Source organism: Penaeus chinensis, chromosome 31 (genome assembly GCF_019202785.1).
Source record: "Penaeus chinensis breed Huanghai No. 1 chromosome 31, ASM1920278v2, whole genome shotgun sequence".
NCBI lineage: Eukaryota > Metazoa > Arthropoda > Malacostraca > Decapoda > Penaeidae > Penaeus > Penaeus chinensis.
The window spans coordinates 26,113,508-26,131,007 of NC_061849.1; the positions used below are offsets into that span (position 1 = coordinate 26,113,508).

The 17,500-nt window shown below is 39.0% G+C and overlaps 1 protein-coding gene and 1 long non-coding RNA gene across 2 annotated transcripts in view; one reads left to right on the top strand and one right to left on the bottom strand.

Moving 5' to 3' along the window:
* Positions 1 to 2,382, bottom strand: part of LOC125041688 — an 8,120-nt gene extending 5,738 nt beyond the window's left edge. Inside the window, exon 1 of the long non-coding RNA XR_007116318.1 lies at positions 1,949 to 2,382. This is a non-coding gene — a long non-coding RNA (uncharacterized LOC125041688). The remainder of the gene's footprint in view (positions 1 to 1,948) is intronic.
* The window catches only part of LOC125042108 (bromodomain-containing protein 4-like), an 82,165-nt gene that overhangs the window by 22,397 nt on the left and 42,268 nt on the right, over positions 1 to 17,500 (top strand). The window contains exons 3-4 of the mRNA XM_047637575.1: positions 7,767 to 8,625; positions 16,498 to 16,602. Of these exons, the coding sequence (XP_047493531.1) occupies positions 7,767 to 8,625; positions 16,498 to 16,602 (964 nt within the window). The remainder of the gene's footprint in view (positions 1 to 7,766; positions 8,626 to 16,497; positions 16,603 to 17,500) is intronic.

Genomic DNA, 17,500 nt, shown 5'->3' on the forward strand with positions numbered 1-17,500 from the left:
AGGGAGGGAGGGAGGGAGGGAGGGAGGGAGGGAGAGAGGGAGGGAGAGAGAGAGGGAGGGAGAGAGAGAGAGGGAGAGAGAAGGAGGGGGAGGGAGGGAGGGAGGGAGGGAGGGAGGGAGGGAGGGAGGGAGGGAGGGAGGGAGGGAGGGAGGGAGGGAGGGAGGGAGGGAGGGAGGGAGGGAGGGAGAGGGAGGGAGGGAGAAGGAGAGAAAGTGTGTGTGTGTGTGTGTATGTGTGTGTGTGTGTGTGTGTGTGTGTGTGTGTGTGTGTGTGTGTGTGTGTGTGTGTGTGTGTGTGTGTGTGTGTGTGTGTGTGTGTGTGTGTGTGCGTGTGAGAGTGAGAGATTGCAGCACTGATCCAATGGTTACAGCACTGGATGGACTCCCACCCTCATAGTCTTAAGTTCAAATGCCTGCCATGGCACTTGCCTGTGCTCTGGCTCAAGCCTAATTTCAGGCTCACAAGCAGGTGTTATACGGGAAAACACCGAGATGGCTCAAGTGGTAGTGCACCAAACACCCTCTCAACAATTAATAATAATAATAATAATAATAATAATAATAAATATATACATATATAAAATATATATACATATATACATATATAAAATATATACAATACACACACACACACATATATGTATATTAATTCAGCTCCCTCTCCTGTCTTTGCAAAGCTTAATTCTGATAAGAGCCAATAAAAAATTGGGGGACCATTGGTCTACACTACGTGTGCTGTATGGTGCAGCGGTAGCAGTCTCGTCCAGCAATCTTGCTGACCCACATTCAATTCCTGCACACAGCCTGCGGATGGTAATCACAGCCATTCCTTGTACACAGGGGGTAATTTAGAAGCAAAATGAAACAGACAGCTTGTTGCACCAAGAATAACTATTGTAACAAATGAAATATAACTAAATTATATACTGGTATATTGTGCAAATAAATATATACAATTTGTTCCCAATATATTGAATCTATGACCTGTTATAAAACAAGGGTATTTTCCTCATTTCCCACCAAATAACTAGTTAAAGTCATTCTTTTCTGTGTATTTGGTAATAATCTGGGCTGTGACTGGTATCATTATAAAAAAAAAAACTATATATCACTAAAACACAACTATCATAATTAGAGATGGTGATTCAGCTGTCCTTTTCCTACAAAAAAAAAAATACTATCAGTGGACACTGATAGTGCAGAGGGATCTTAACTCAAAGTCTGTTGTGAAAAAGGCTGAAAAATCAAAGGTTTCCCTTCACTCTAGGCCCTATGATCTAATGATGATGCAAAACAAATGATCCACTACGGTTACCAAGATTCAAGATCCCTCCGACAAACAGGCTATGGTATCCACATGTACCAAAATTATCATCAAATATCCCTTTTCTGATCATATCAATAAGTGATCATCAACCTTTGGGGATGTAAAGGTAATATTAAAAGCAACTACCTCTACATTACTTGCTAAAACAAATAAGATTTTAAAAAATACACCAAGCTTTGTGAGATGACGAAACTATGGTATTTGCTTATTGTGCCATTATAATATTTATTAAGATGACAAATGCATAGTCTGTGCTGACCAAACCCAACGCCTTCTCACCTGCATCTTGCATGTGCAATCGCAGGTGGACCTGCCAGGTCACTATTCAATACCTAAAAGCCAATTCCTTGATTTTATTAAATTATATTCCTACCATTTATTTTCTGTTGATGGATAACCCCATGAGTAAGTGATGAAAGTTGAATTACGTCACATTAATTTCAAATGCGTTACGTTAAATTCTCTCGTTAAATTGTGGCGCGACTTTGTGAGTTGCTTCCATGGTTTATCTGGAGGATCGTGATAATAAAATGGTTTCTTCGGCTCAGATAATGAACTTTACTCCTTGCCTGGCCACTCACACGTTCATTGTCACCCTTACAACAGTGTCATGACACTCACCCTACCAAGAATGGGATGGAATCCGCGAAAAAGGGTGACTTTGCAGGAGAATTGATCCCCAGGTCTTTGGAGAGCACTATTTACACCCAAACACAAACACTGCCATGTGAGAGGCAGTGATGTCAATTATGCAATTGGCGTAGGAAGGAAATTGTTGTACTCTACGGCTTGGATGCCTGTGCGGTGTGAAAATATTTCCAAGGTCTAAAATTCCGTGCGCCTCGTGGATTTGGAGTTTTACAGAATGTTGAGGGTTTTCAGGAGAGCGTGTTGGTGTGATGTCTGGCGGTTAGATGCGTTATTGGAACCGGGAGTGACGTCAGGGCAGCCATGATGTTCTGAGACTCGCGGAGGAAAGACGCGAGTAAATGTGCTCCTCAGGAACCCGAGGCGGACTTTTTTCCGATTGTGCATTATGCTGCATGCTAGCTAAGCGTTCGTCATGCACGAAATCTGGAAAAGAAGGTGAATAAGAGTCGTATGAAAGTCGTAATGGGCGAGGTAGGCCAGTGAGCAGGTAGCGTGGTCATGTGACCGGCGCCAACCAATCAGGGTGCGAGTTGACTGCGACGCTGACCAATCAGGGCGCGAGCTGGCTTGGCGCGTGGCGGCGGCGGCGGTTAGCGCTGCGAGAGCCGAAAGCGTCCGCGCCGTGTATCGCGCTCTATCATGGAGGGCCGGGGCCATCCAGCCCACCACGGCTACCAGCACACGCCCACGCCCATCAACAGAGGGTATTTCGCGCCCATCCCTCGTCTAGGATGAGAAATAATGGCACATGCCCGACATTACACTGAGCGTGTGTACGCGCCTTCCGAGGTTGAGTCAGCCATAACTCTGTAGAAGCACAAGGAAAATTCTTTGGATCTGGCGGCGCTCTAAGGGTCACCATCGGCCGAGGCGCCCCAGCACGAGCACCCTTCACGGCAGGGGCGTCGAGGGTGGTTCCACGGGCGGCGGAGGCGGCGGTGAGGGTGCGGGCGCGGGCAGGGCGTCCTCCCTCGTCGCGGGCCCCGGCGCCTCTGAGCGCCGCCCGCCATTTTGAAGCCGAAGCCGTTATGGCCGACGCCACAGCCGCTGCCTTTGAAGTTTAGGGAGATTGCCTGCGCCGCGATGTGAGTGCCCGCCGCGAACCTGTGCCATTTTGTGCCGCAAGAGCTAGAGACTGTCTTGGAGTGCAAAGTGCCTTTCGAAGGGACTCGAGTGACGAGAAAAGCGAGTGCGTAGAGTGATGACGCTCCGTGCGCCGTGCAGGGAGCGATCCAGGGTTTGTTGTGCGAGGCGAATCCCATTTTGCGGATTTGGGCCAGAGTCTAAGCACAAGCCCTGCCACTAAAAGGATTTATCGGTGCTAAGGACGAGCTCGGTGTGTGTGTGCCCTTGGTGTGGGAAGTAGGTCGAGTGTGAGTGCGACCGAGGCTAAGGGACAGAGTGCATGTTTTGACCAAGGCCGTTACCACTGTTGTGTAAGAAAAAGTATGCTTGGTGCTAGCCTTACCCCAAGGGATGTGGCCTTTGGTCCCTGCATCAGATCTGGCGAGGGAAGGCATATCATGGTAGTTCCAGAGCTGAAAATACTCTAAAACATGCAGATAACAGAGGTGATGCCTGCTCTAGGGTGGGTGTAGGCCTATCCTAACGCCTAGGGAGCAGGGGATGCTTTTGCCTGAGGAGTTGTGCGATTGTTAGCAATTCTGGTTCTGAGTGCCTGGGGTGTGGTAATTATTGAGAAGTAGTTTGAAGTTAGTAGTGTGTTTGGAAAATAGCATTTAGGCAGGAAGAGGGCGGGGGGGGGGGGGTTGCTGAAGTTCGTTATATATATTTGCGATCTAGACTGTTCAAACCTCCTTTGTCAGGAAGCTGCTTTAGGGTAGCATGGATCGACTTGATGCTCGGGAATATTGCGTCCTTGATATTTTGTCATTTAGTCATTTTGTTTACCAAGGAATATGTAGCAAGTAAATATCCAATTTTAGTTGTTTTTTATTGTACACTATCATTTGAAATTTAGTTTTTTCACATATGTGTCTATTATAAATTCATGTGGATTTTATATTTTAATTCTGTTACCTGAAATTATATTTGTGTTTTTTGAACTGAGATTCCTTTTCAAACAAAATGATCTAATCCCAAGCAAAAATATTAGTAATCTTTCTATTGGATTATACAGGAACACTGCATAAAGACGTAAGATAAATGTTAATACTTAGAAGGTTTAAGTAGTTTTTAAAAAAATGGGAAGATTAACATTTCACATATAAATGTTCTAACCCGAAGTTGTATGAATATTCCATTCATCTAATTTTGTTCATTGGATGTTAGACTTCAAATTTTTACCATGGAAATGTTATGTGATAGAAGGATATTCCATTTTTCTATCAGAAACTAATCAGGAACCTTGATTTGAAAATGACTTGTTTCTTGAAATACTGAGCTAAATATCAATCAAGCAAATATAGCAACAAAAAAAAATAAATGTGCAGAACAAGATACTCTCAAGCAATGCCGAGTTTGTGTTGTGTCAGAGACCAACAAATTACTACCATTATTCTGGCAAGATTAGAGTACGGACTGTCTCTTTAGTTTATAAGTTGACTAGAACAACTATTAGGTTAGGCTATAATATTTGTGGTATAGGTGTACTTATCTTTGTTCAGTCGTGGAAACCATCACCTTGCTTGATAAGTGATTGCAAGGTTACCTGTTGATTTTTCTGTTCACTAGGAAATTTTGCAATGTACTTTAAATCTAATTTTAATATTATTGAAGCATATGTGTTTCTTTACTTAATCCATTAGTAATTTGATTTCCAAGCATCATTTCAAGCTTTATGCTTTGGCCACTTTGAGTGAATAAAAAAGGGAATTGGAAAACTAAGCACTTAAGCACTTCACTTTTAGTAATAGCATATATATTAAATTTAGAAAATGAGGCCAAAAAGAGTATATCTGTGTAGCACAAGTTACAACAGGCTTGATCATATATGCATGGATACAAGCAACCCAGCGTTGGGTTTCGTTTGCCATGGTGCGATAAGGCATTGTCCAGGAGAAATGTGTTAATGGTGAATTACCAATGTCTGCAGGCTATATATCTTGTTAGAATATGTATGGTGTTTGTTGTTGCATTGGAACTAAGGCACTGCTTCGTAAGCAATATGTGTATATCTATACTTATTGAACATTGCTATATCTAATGGTGCTTTATCATTAATCTTGGCTATTACATTGGTTTGTTACTAATACTGGCAAGTAATTAGATGACTACAAACATAGATTTTACAAATTAAAACTTGTGAACTTGTGTGATTTAACTTTTACATTAATATCAATATAAAGTCAAACTAAAGTCCATTTGTTTTATGCACAAGAACAGAGAACACAAATATGAATATTAGCAGTTAATCCAATATAATATATATGATTGGAAGGAGTTAATTGTCAGAAGTAGGACTCAATCAATGCAAACTGAAACATGTAAAGATTGCTGGCTCATCAAGAAACCAAAAGTATTTTTCTATAAATTAATGTACAGCATTGCACTAAGATTATAAAATACCAGCAACGGTTGTGATTACCGATCTCATTAGTCTGCATTTATTGATGCTTTGGCATCAACAAGCCTCTTCCATGTATAGTATAGTCAGGCAAGATGAGTTGTTGACCCCCTTTTCTTTTACTTGGTAAGGAGGAGTCCATGATAGGTCTTTGCTAGAATATTTATAAAGGAAGTTTGATGGCCTTCGCTTGAATGTAGAAGCTGTTAACAGTTACCTGATAGCTTGATTATCCAAATGCCATTAGACAGATTATTTAAATTAAAACCTATTGACTGTGTAAGTTGGAATAGCAAATAAATGCTAAAGATGACTACTATTAATAATGCATTCAGACCACTTAATAGTGTAATTTGAAAAGAATTGAATATCATGAGCCTCATAATACAAATCTTCAGAGGAAAGCTTAATCCAATGCTACTGAGAAAACAATGTTCACTATTTTTCTTTGGTTAAATGTTTCTACACATAGATGGTCCCACAAGTGCTCAGCCACCAGGAACTCAATTAGAAGAACCTGTGACATGTTATTTCATCTTTCTTCGAGTATAAAAAAATGTATATTTTACTAATGCTGTCAATATTGATGCATTTATGTTTATTATAGACATCACAAATATTTTAGTATCCTTAACATTACTAATAGCAATAAAGATATTTCTGGAAACCAGGAAAAAGGGCAAACATGTGAGATAGGCAGTACTAGTAATTGACTCCTTTGTAATTAAGTATTTATGAAGCCATCTATGTGTAAAGACATTAATAAACTAAAATCAGAGTGAGTATGGCATGTCCATACATGTCATCCCTGGAAGCATCATGTAATACTTTAAACATATTCTTTTCCCTCATTTCCTACCTGATTGTATTCTCTTGTACTTAAAATGGTTTAGTGGTAACTGGATTTTGGTAATCAGTTGCAAATTTAGAATTACAACTGTTCTGTGCAAAACAAATTTGGGAATTTGATTCTGTAGAAACAAAGTTTGCACTGTGTGCTTTAAAGATTTATAGTTGTTATTATCATATACCTAGCATGATTACACACACACACTTACATATATATATATATATATATATATATATTAAGCCCTTTTTTTTTTTTTGTAGCATCTACAATACCCTTAACACTGATACATTCTCACACATGATTGCCCTTTATTTAAACATTATTGGAATATGTTGAAACACCTTTTCTGGGGTTGCATCAGTTTATAGGTCTTTACCTTGTTACAATGTGATACACTCCTGCTAGCCAAACATAGTGCAATATTTTTTTATATATCATTTGGTCTCAGATGAGGATTTATATTTTCATTAAGCAGTACATCAAATACATGTTCACTCTATATGGGTAAAATTTGAAGTGAATTGTGACATTTATTGGAATGGCATGGTAAGAATTTCCAATGTGTCCGAATCATATGACATGGTATTGATTTTGGTAAGATGGATGTCTTTGGAATCATTCTGTACCTCTATGATATAGTGCTGCAGGCTGAGAATTATCAAAGAAAAGGCTGTGTATCAGAGGGAACTTACTCCCGGTGTATATGTTGAGATGCAAAATAAAAGTGGGGAAAATGTTTTGTCTGAATCTAAGAAATACGTTTTAAAGTTACCACAATCTTGTGAGGAGAAGGGTTGTGTTTATAAACAATACAAGTTAGAGAGTGTTGGGTTCTTTTTTTTTTTTTTTTTTTTTTTTCCCCCACTTTATTTTAATCTTCCAAAGCATCTGTCTTGTATTTTAAAAGCATACAAACTTAATAATTACTTCCATGTTTTTCTGTTGGCTTTATTATATGGAATCAAGAAAAATAATATCTAGTTTCAAAACTAAAGTCCGTACAAAACAAAAGGAGTGTGTTTTGTAGGGACCACGATGCAACGTTAAACAATGATTCAAAGTTTTGGGGGATTCATGATATTACTAAAAGGCCTTTTATATGTATGTGTATTATATATATAGATATAGATATATAGATATATACATACATATAAAATGTGTGTGTGTCTATATATATAGATATAATTATATTTATATATTTTTATACATTAAATATATTTGACATGAGTGTGGCTCCAAAGTACTTAAAATATACGGAAAAAGGGCATGTGTTATTATTAGTTTTGTAAGGTTTGTGATACCTTTTGAGATTACATAGCACATATTTATCCTACAAGAACAATCAAGAGATTTGATTTACAGGTCTTTCAATGTTGGTTATACCTTACCTGTTTTCTCCATTCCGCTCACAGGGACATAACGATGGAGGAGACAAATGGTGGAGCAATGCAGGTGGACTCTCCTCCCAAGGTGGGGGGAACAGTGGAGCCTCCCCCAAGAGAAGAGCCCATTCTGGATCCTGTGAATGGCATTGTTCAGCCTCCTTTCTCCCCACCCCCTCATAGACCTGGACGTATCACAAATCAACTTCAATATATACAGAAACAAGTCATGAAAACTGTTTGGAAACATCAGTTTGCATGGCCATTCCATCAGCCAGTTGATGCTGTGAAGCTCAATTTACCAGACTACCACAAAATAATTAAACATCCTATGGATTTGGGCACGATCAAAAAGCGGCTTGAAAATAAATATTACTGGAGTGCCAAAGAGTGTATACAGGACTTCAACACTATGTTTACTAATTGCTATGTGTATAATAAGCCTGGTGAAGATGTAGTGTTAATGGCACAGACCTTAGAAAAAATATTTTTAACTAAAGTGGCAGCTATGCCCAAGGATGAAATTGAGGTAGAAGATGCGACAAACAAAGGTGGGAAGGGTCGAAAGGGCCGGACACCAGCAGTGCCTGGAGCCAAGCCACCTAGGCCTCCCGCTCCTGCATCTGCCCCATCTGTGACTGCCCCAGCTCCAGCTCCGACAGTTACAGCACCACCTGCCATGAGTGCTGTTAGCGTTGGGAACATTACCGGCACTAGCTCACCAGCCCTCTCCAATTCTCTCACCTCGCCACCCACAGCAACTACCATGGGGTCATCTCAGCTGCCACTGCCAATCAGTGCCACCACTCCTGCAACTCAAACTACTGTGCTGGGCTCCACTGCTCAGCCCACCGTCCCAGCACCAGCACCCACTAACTCTTATCCACCTGTGAGTATGTTGCATGTCTGTTAATATTTTGTGGACTACATTGAATCTTCAAATTTTTCTTTAACACTGCCAGTTCTTGTTCAGGGATTTTGATTTTTGGTTTTGTAGCCTGAGCTGTATCATAGATAATGTTTGCATATGCATCTAATTAGGCAAGGGATACCCAAAGAAAAAGAAAAAAATAAATGGGGTCTGGAGTTGCTGTTGTGATATTTTGTCTGTGGTAATTATTTGACAACACCAGAATTATGTGGTCATTTACATCTTTAATAGTTGATAGTTAAACAAGGAGATTGTGCATTAGAATTCAGAGTAAATTAGGTTCTAAAATACATTATTAACTGAGAGAGTATGAGAGTATGGGCATGAATGTTTGTGTACACATGTTTGTGCTTCAGAATGTACTTGAATGCATGTCATTGAAACTGTTACTCACCCTGGTCCTCAGTTGTTGACAGATGATGGAAAAGACAAAAGTTAATGAGTAGCCAAACTGATCCACAAGTTCAATTCTTCTAATAGAAATAAGTTTTTAAGAACTAGTTTTGAATGTAAATGTTCTCAAATATTTAAGAATGTTGGAAGAATGAATTATATTATGCCAAGAAAAAAATGTATTTCTTAATTCAAAGAAATAAACAAAAAATGTTTTTTCATTTTCACTTTAATATACTTCTTGAAGTATCTAATCTTTTCATGCCAAGCTTCTACAACACCAACACTACCACAGCTTTTGCTTAACTAAAGCTGTTTTATCATCTATTCTAAACAAGCTCTCTGTATGTGTGTGTGTGTGTGTGTGTGTGTGCGCGTTAGTATTTATTTATATTTGTGTTTTTTTATATTATGTTTCTAAAGACTATATATATATATATATATATATATATATATATATATATATATATATATATACACATAGATACATATACATACATTTTACACATAAATGTGTGTGTGTGTGTGTGTGTGTGTGTAGGTATTTATGCATAATATGAGTCCCCAGATGTTCTCAATGGAGTTAAGGTCTGGGGATTTCCCTGGTCATTCTTTTATGTAGTCAACAACAAATCACTAGAGCCATTCCTTTATTAATTTTGATATGTGGTGCACTTGGAAAATGTTGGATGTTGCCAAAGCAGTTTCCAGTAGCAGTCCTTGTTCACAGTCACGTTCCTCGGCACTGCAACAAGCTTCCCTGTCCCATAGTACCCAAAGGCACCCCATACCATCACTGAATAAGGGTGTTTGGTTGTGGCTTACAAGTACTTTCATGCCTATGGATCCATGCCTGGCCTCATCCACATTCTCTCTCCTCTGTTTCCAGTCACTGTAAAGGTCACCTCATCAGTCCACAACACACGCTCCCATCTCTTCAGGTCCCAATCCAATTATTGCTCATAAAATAAACTTTTTTTTTTTGTTTGTTTGTTTCTTGGTAAGCAAGGGGTTTTGTCACTGCTGACTGTGTTCATGAGAGGTCACCCATGATGTGGTGCTGGATTGCATAATTGTTTGCCTCCCTCAGCAATAGTTGATTATTTTCTTTTATTTCTTTTATCATTTTTACAGTTCTCAGCCTCCACTTGACATGAGAGATGATGATTTGGGGGGGTGGGGGTCTCCCAGAGTCACATTTTTGACGGGGTAGATTCTCGCCTTTAGCATCTGTGATCTTCATAGAATAGCGCTGTACTGTTCAAAGTTCAACTCTGGTCAGTGTGGAAATTTCCTAGTTAATTTTCCCTTAAGCAGTCAGGGATGCAATTGCTGCAATTTTCTTTTGAGAGCTTTGGTTCACGAAGCATTGTCTGCATGCAAACCAAAATGGGGAGGTAGGCGTCAAAGAAAAAAAAAACAGGAGTGTAATCACAAAAACTCATCCTAAACATTTAGCCTTTATTTCTAAATATGTTCAAAAGTAATAGTTCTGGATGGAATAAACAGTAAGAACCATGGATATTAGCTAAGCACATGATGCTTTCAGATGGAACAATTTCCTAATAGAAAATAAACATACAGAAACATTGTTTGAGCCCTATATTTATTCCAGTATTACTTGTGAAAATCTATTAGAAGAGATCCTGTTACATATCTGTGTGAAAATCTATTTGAAGATATCATGTTACATATTTGGACCACTCCTTTATATTTAACCCGGCCCAGACGTGTCATGTGTAACGGCATCATAACAAACTACTTGGTCTGGGGGGTATGCCTGTACACACAGTGACGTCCCAGAGCGCGTGGAGCAGGGCGTTCCACTTGATATTGCAGACTCCCACACCCAGTGTCTGGCCGTTGCCAGAAATCACCTGAGGGATTTCTTTTCACACGGGGGTGATGGGTTAAGGAAAAGTGGTTTATCTTGCAGATGGTACCACAGACTGCTAGATGTTGAGTTTGCATAGGTATCATAAGCACCGAAGAAAGATTAAAGGGTTTAGTCAGTTTGATTTTAATGCTAGTACTGCCCATGGAAAGAAAAAAGTAGCCGTCTTGCTTCTTTTCTGTGATACAAGAAACAGTTTTTTTTTTTTTTTTTTTTTGTAGAGCATGAAATGCTTAAAAATTGAATTGGAGCATAAATTTTTCCTTGTTCACTTTCAGTATTTTTCACCATGTAGTCACTTATTTTCCCGTTCCATAAGTTTTGGGTCATTCCAAGCCATAGCATTTATTTGAAGTTGCAGTGTTTGCTCGTATTATAAAGCAGTTCTAGGGTGATTTCATATCTTTGGATTAAATTTATTACAGGTAAAGAGACAGCATTACAGTTTCTTTATTAGGGTACAGTAATCTTGTGTTATATTAGATATTATTTTTAATTAGTTATTTTTCTTTTTCTTTTCAATAATAATAATTAGAAACAAACCCTATCCTTAATCTTTTCAATAGTATTTGTTAACCCCTTGGTGACGGGTGTAGAAAACTAAAAAAAAAAAAAAATAATAATAAAAATCAATCAATAAATGAATAAATAAAAAACTATGCTCTGGTGAACCACGGCAACGCACCGACTTTGAGCGCGGGAGTTCGGTACATCAAGCCGAATCACCGCCGCAGGGTACAGCCGCACGCCACAGCCGCACGCCACATTTCAGGCGGGTTGTTTTCATGCCTATAGACGTGACCCGTCAGGAAGGGGTTAATGAAGGATCCAGTTCTCTCTCTCTCTCTCTCTCCCTCTCCCTCTCCCTCTCCCTCTCCCTCTCCCTCTCCCTCTCCCTCTCCCATCATACATGAAGATCAACTGCTATATGTTAACCCGTAAGGTCCAGATGATGTGACCATGTCATGAAATAATTTGGCTTGAGTGCTGGTGACATGAACATGCTGTCATGGAAAATTTTGGCAGAGGGCCGGGGTGAAGGGAACTTAGCCTCAGGAAAATTTGGGCTGAAAGCTGAGGAATAACTTGGTAGAAGTGCACAAAGCTCTTGGAGGGTGATTAGACTCGATGGCCATTAGGGAAGGGGCTCATGTATTATTTCCATTGATAAGTGAACATGAAATATACCATCCATGACCCATGACTGGAAGAGCGCTGGCTCCAAGGAGGACGCTATATCCATACTCAGGATCCTATCCCTGCTCACCATGACTGGTGGCATAGGTTGTATTATAGAAAGTAGTATGTTATAAAAAAAAAAACATGTAACAATATGTCACTTTTATGATCATATCCCAGAGTTATGGACTATCTACAGAAATTATATAAAGTTTGTGCAAGGAAAACAGTCTATAAAATAAATCAAATAATAAATAAACATAAGAACAAAAATAAATAGATAAATAAAACGCTGACAAGCCACGTACCATCAGAGTTGCTGCTCAAGTATGCCGAGTGCCCATATTTTAGGCCATGTAGAAGCACTGAAGCAGCCAGATCCAAGGGTTAACCCCTTGGATCTTATTTGCTTATTTGAGTGGCCATTCACAGGTATATGGCTTGTGTAGGAGTGCACATGAATACTCATTTGCGGTGTCAAGACTCCTTGCCTCACCTTTGCTGTGTTATAATCTCTTTCTGCGTTAGCTCTTCTCTCTCTCTCTCTCTTTCTTTCTTTCTTTCTTTCTTTCTTTCTTTCTTTGCCTTTTTCCAATGTCTTTGTCATTTGATATGCAGTTTGAAGATGGTAATATACTGTTTTACCATATCTCCTCTCTAGGTAGTTCATAACTTGGTACAGTGATGATAACAATAAATAACATCTTGTTGCTTGTCATGTTTTGATTTTGTAATATTCAAATTTCTGTAATAGAAACTGCACTGCTTGTCACAGGCTGGAATAGGATCCTAAACATAGTGTCTTCCCTGGAGCTGGTACTCTTCAGCCATAGGACTAGTGCAAGAGCCCCTTCTTAAATATCCTAAACATCCTTTCTTTTTTTCTTTTTATTCTGTTTTCTTTTCTTTTCTTTATTAACCCATCAGCAAGGGGATAAGAGCTTTGTGCACTTGTTATTCTAGCCTCCAGTCAAATTTCTTATTGTTTTATTTTCATATCAACCAGTTCCTAGGGGTTACAGGAAAGTGGGCCTACTGAGTATGTGGCAACGACATGCAGACTGCAAACTCCTGGAACAAATCATTTTGACTTTTAATATGGGATTTGATGCATGAAGGAATGAATTACTGTTAAAAAAAAAAGGTAAATAAATAAAGTAAAATGAACTATGTCCGGTTTCTCTCTCTCTCTCTCTCTCTTTCTCTCTCTCTCTCTCTCTCTCTACACTCTGGAGATAAATGGCTACGAGCCGACTTAGAGTGCAGGAGTTCGCTACATCAAGACGAATGTCCCACTCAAAGCGTGCTAGCGTGTCATCACGGCATACAGCTGTACTCCGCAGACCCAGTTTGTTATGATGCCGCTAGGCTTGGTCCAGTAGAACCTGGTTAACAATGAGTCATAAAACAAACTCTCTCACTCCATGAATTGTCCATCTTCAGCGTCTTCCAGTTGGGCTTGATTATAAAAGATAATAAATATAAAGACAGACTAGTCTACTATAAATATGTGAAATATACATGCCAGATTTGGAATTTTTCTTTCTTCCTGTTTGAATACATAATCATGTCAATTATGATAATATTGATGTAAATAGTATTAGTAAAAAAGAATCGGATCCTGAAAATTCAAGGAAGGCAGAAATAAGGAAAGATCTCATAGGGTCTACTAATTGATTCCAATTAGCACTTGAGCACATAAAAAAAGTTGACAGTGGATGAACCCTTCGTCAAAAGGTTAACATATAAAGTTGGCTAGATTCTGGCGCATTCAAGATTTATAAAGTAGCATATAATGATGCATCTGACCATGTATTATGTAGGTTTTACTACATTGGTTGCCAGTCCAGAGGAGAGAACAAAAAGTATTATAAGTATGTATCCAGAGTAAACTTAACTTCAACCCCTTTACTGCATCACAAAATTCATGAGTTTCCAATAGATCTGATCCACAAGGAGAGAGAGAGAGGAAGCCTGTATTACCCCCATTGGATCTGGTTGCTTTGTTGTCTGTATGTGCCCCAAACCTGGGCATTAGGCTTAATTGAATGATGAATCCCATGTGTGTTGCTTGCCTACACAAGAACAAATGCAGTGTCAAGACTGCTTGCCTCTCCTTTGCAATATTAGTATGTCTTTTCAACCCCATCCCGACGGGTCATGCCTATAAGCATCATAACGCACCAAAGCGATCCGAGGCAGTGATTCGGTTTGATGTATCGAATTCATGCGCTCAAAGTCGGCGGCGCCTTGCCGTGGTTCGCCAGAGTGTAGTTTTTTAGTTTTCTACACCCGTCACCAATGGGTTTTAAAAAAAAAAAAAAAACTTAACAAGATGGATATTTGTTATTTATGGGGTATCAAGCCGGTAATAAACTATTCTACCAAGAGGATGATAGACTGTTTAACCCAGTTTGATTATGTATGCAACCTTCATGACCTATTATGTCCATTTTATATATATATATATATATATATATATATATATATATATATATATATATATGTGTGAATATATATGAAAGCTCATTTGTTGTTATTATTATTATTATTATTAACCCATTGGATCCAGTTGCGTCATGGCACATTAGGCTTACATGTCCAGCTGCTCTGCTGGGGAATATGTGGGTGTGGTGACAAGACTGTGCCTCTTGTTTGCAGTTATTTACTCTCTTTATGCATAAGTGTTATTAGCTTTCTGGCAATTTCCAATGACCATATTTGCCATTTGATTTAGCAAATACGGCCTACAGCCAGATTTTCCCATGATGGCACATTCACAACAGCACCCCTTGACCCAGATTTTTTCATGACGTGATGGTCATGTCACCCAGATCCAAGGGTATACATCCTGCTCTGGGTAATCTATAACTCACTGCAATAACAAAAAGTATCATTACTTTAATTGTCGTTTCAAAAAGGTTTTTGTAATATTTCTTAATGTTTCCAAAATATTTCCTGGGCAGGAATAGAAACCTGAGCATGGAAATGGTGTCTTCCAGGAGCCGACACTTCCAGGCATGGCTCATGGGTTCTTCATTTACTAATGGAAATAATGCCCACCCAGTCTAATCACCTTCCAAGACTCTGTTCATGGCGAGTCATTCCCATTACACCAGACTTGTGGGGGGGCGGGCCCTCGGCCAGCTTTTCATGACACAATCACGTCACCTGGATCTAAGGGGTTAATGGGTGGTAGTTATAATACCAAGTACCCTCTATTGAGGACATGCTGCAGCAACCCATTGGAAGGGCAAACCAAATACACAATTGTCTCCCGTGTAAGACGGCTGTCTGTTCTCCCTTTTATGGCCCTTTCACAAGTCCCTTTGTCTTTGTTGGGTCAATGAAAAATAAATAAATAAATAAAAACCACTCTGCTTACCATGTATGCGCTATCATTTCAAATTTACATTATTATACAGTTTAAGTGAAGGCAAGAAAATGTTTTGTCTAATAAACCAAGTCATAGAAAGAAAAGCTTAGTCAAGTCCAAATTAGGTTGAAAGATGTTACAAATGAGAGAGAGAGAGAGAGAGAGAGAGAGAGAGAGAGAGAGAGAGAGAGAGAGAGAGAGAGAGAGAGAGAGAGAGAGAGAGAGAGAGAGAGAGAGGGGGGGGGGGGGAACAGCCACAGAAAGAAATGAAAATAAATTGTCACATATCGAACTCTTCACAAGTTCCTTTTCAGACAAAAAAATAAACCAAATGGATCAGGTGTGATTTCCTACTGTGGCTGTCTTCCTTTTCTCCTTTGTCTATATATACATATATATATATATATATATATATATATATATATATATATATATATATATATATATATATATAGCATGCTACATGCATAGATATAATTATATATGTATACACTTAAAGATTGCCAATTCTCTAATAAGAGGTGCCAGACCATTGTATTAGACTCAAATAGTTAGCAGATCAAGCCTCATTTTGACTCGTGATTTGTACAGGACAAGCCAATCCTTGAATATAGACTTTGGTGAAGTATGCATGTTACATTCCTGAAATGTTGAGGATGTAAGAATAAATTTTCCTCTAATTATTCCTTCAGTCTTAATAGGCTTTATATAAATAATATACTAATTATATATTTGTGTCATAAAAAAAGGAACTCAATATGTGTTATTTCAAAGCTGTTTGTGACCAGTAAGGATCAAGGGGGAGGTGAGACAATAAGATGTGTGTGCACCTGTGTGCCAGCCTTTGTGTTACTGTTATGTTTGTTTATATATGGATGCATGGTTATCCGTTTAAGAGTCGTATAGCTCTTATCAGGTTCTACAGAATGGATGACAAGACCTATAATGTGTCAGAATTTTTTGAAAGATGGTTGTTCCCCCTTGCCAGGTGTCACTAGGAGGATCAATCCAAGGCTACCCCCCTCATCCTACACCAGCCCCCAGTCATCCTACCCCCACTACCATAGATGGTTGGAACCAGAATGATGCTCAGGTGAGGTTCATTGCATGGATTAGGATTGTAGTTATTACTGATGCATTTTGTGTTATTACTAGTATTCATTTATTTTTATAGTTCCACTTTTATCATGCCAAATTGCCTATGTATCCTCCCTCTTAGGGTTTTACACCAATTGTTTACACCTTTTGCTTGCCAGTACCATTTATGTTTATTCCATGGGTTCATGATATGAACCCTAATTATCTTGTGTTTGTTCACGTGATAGAATGTCTTAACCCATTGGATCCAGATGCTTCACTACTATAACTAAGCCCAAAATATGGGTATTAAGTGACCAGACTCTATTGGGTGTGCGGCTTATAGGCTGGGTGCCAACGAACACTTGTGTTCTGTGAGAAGACTCCATACTTCCCCTTTGTAATCTTTTCTTTCTCTTTCGCATAAGTGTTTTTAGCTTTTCTCCATATTGTAATATCCATATTTCATTTAATTTGCTTTATCCTGATTGTAATAGACTTTTCCATGCACACAGTCCACATCATCTCTATATAATTGACTGCAATGATAATAACAATTACTTACCATTTGTTATTTGTAATTATTTTTACTTATTCATAATAAATTTTCTAGACTAGAACCTGCTTCACCAGGCAGATAGGAATATGATCATAGCATGGGGAATAGCATCTTCCACAATGGAAAGTAAAAGCCCCTTCCAAAATGACAAACAAGTCTAATCTCCCTCCATGAGCTTTGTGCACTCGTGTCCAGTCTTTCTCATCACGGTGGCCTTCAGCCAAAATGCTCATGACAGCAAGTTTGTGTCAAATTTCCTTTGGTGGCATGTTCAAGTCACCCACCCTCAAGCTAAATTTTTCCATGAATTGATGGTCATGTCATCTGGAGTGTAGGGGTTAATCCTTTGGTTAAT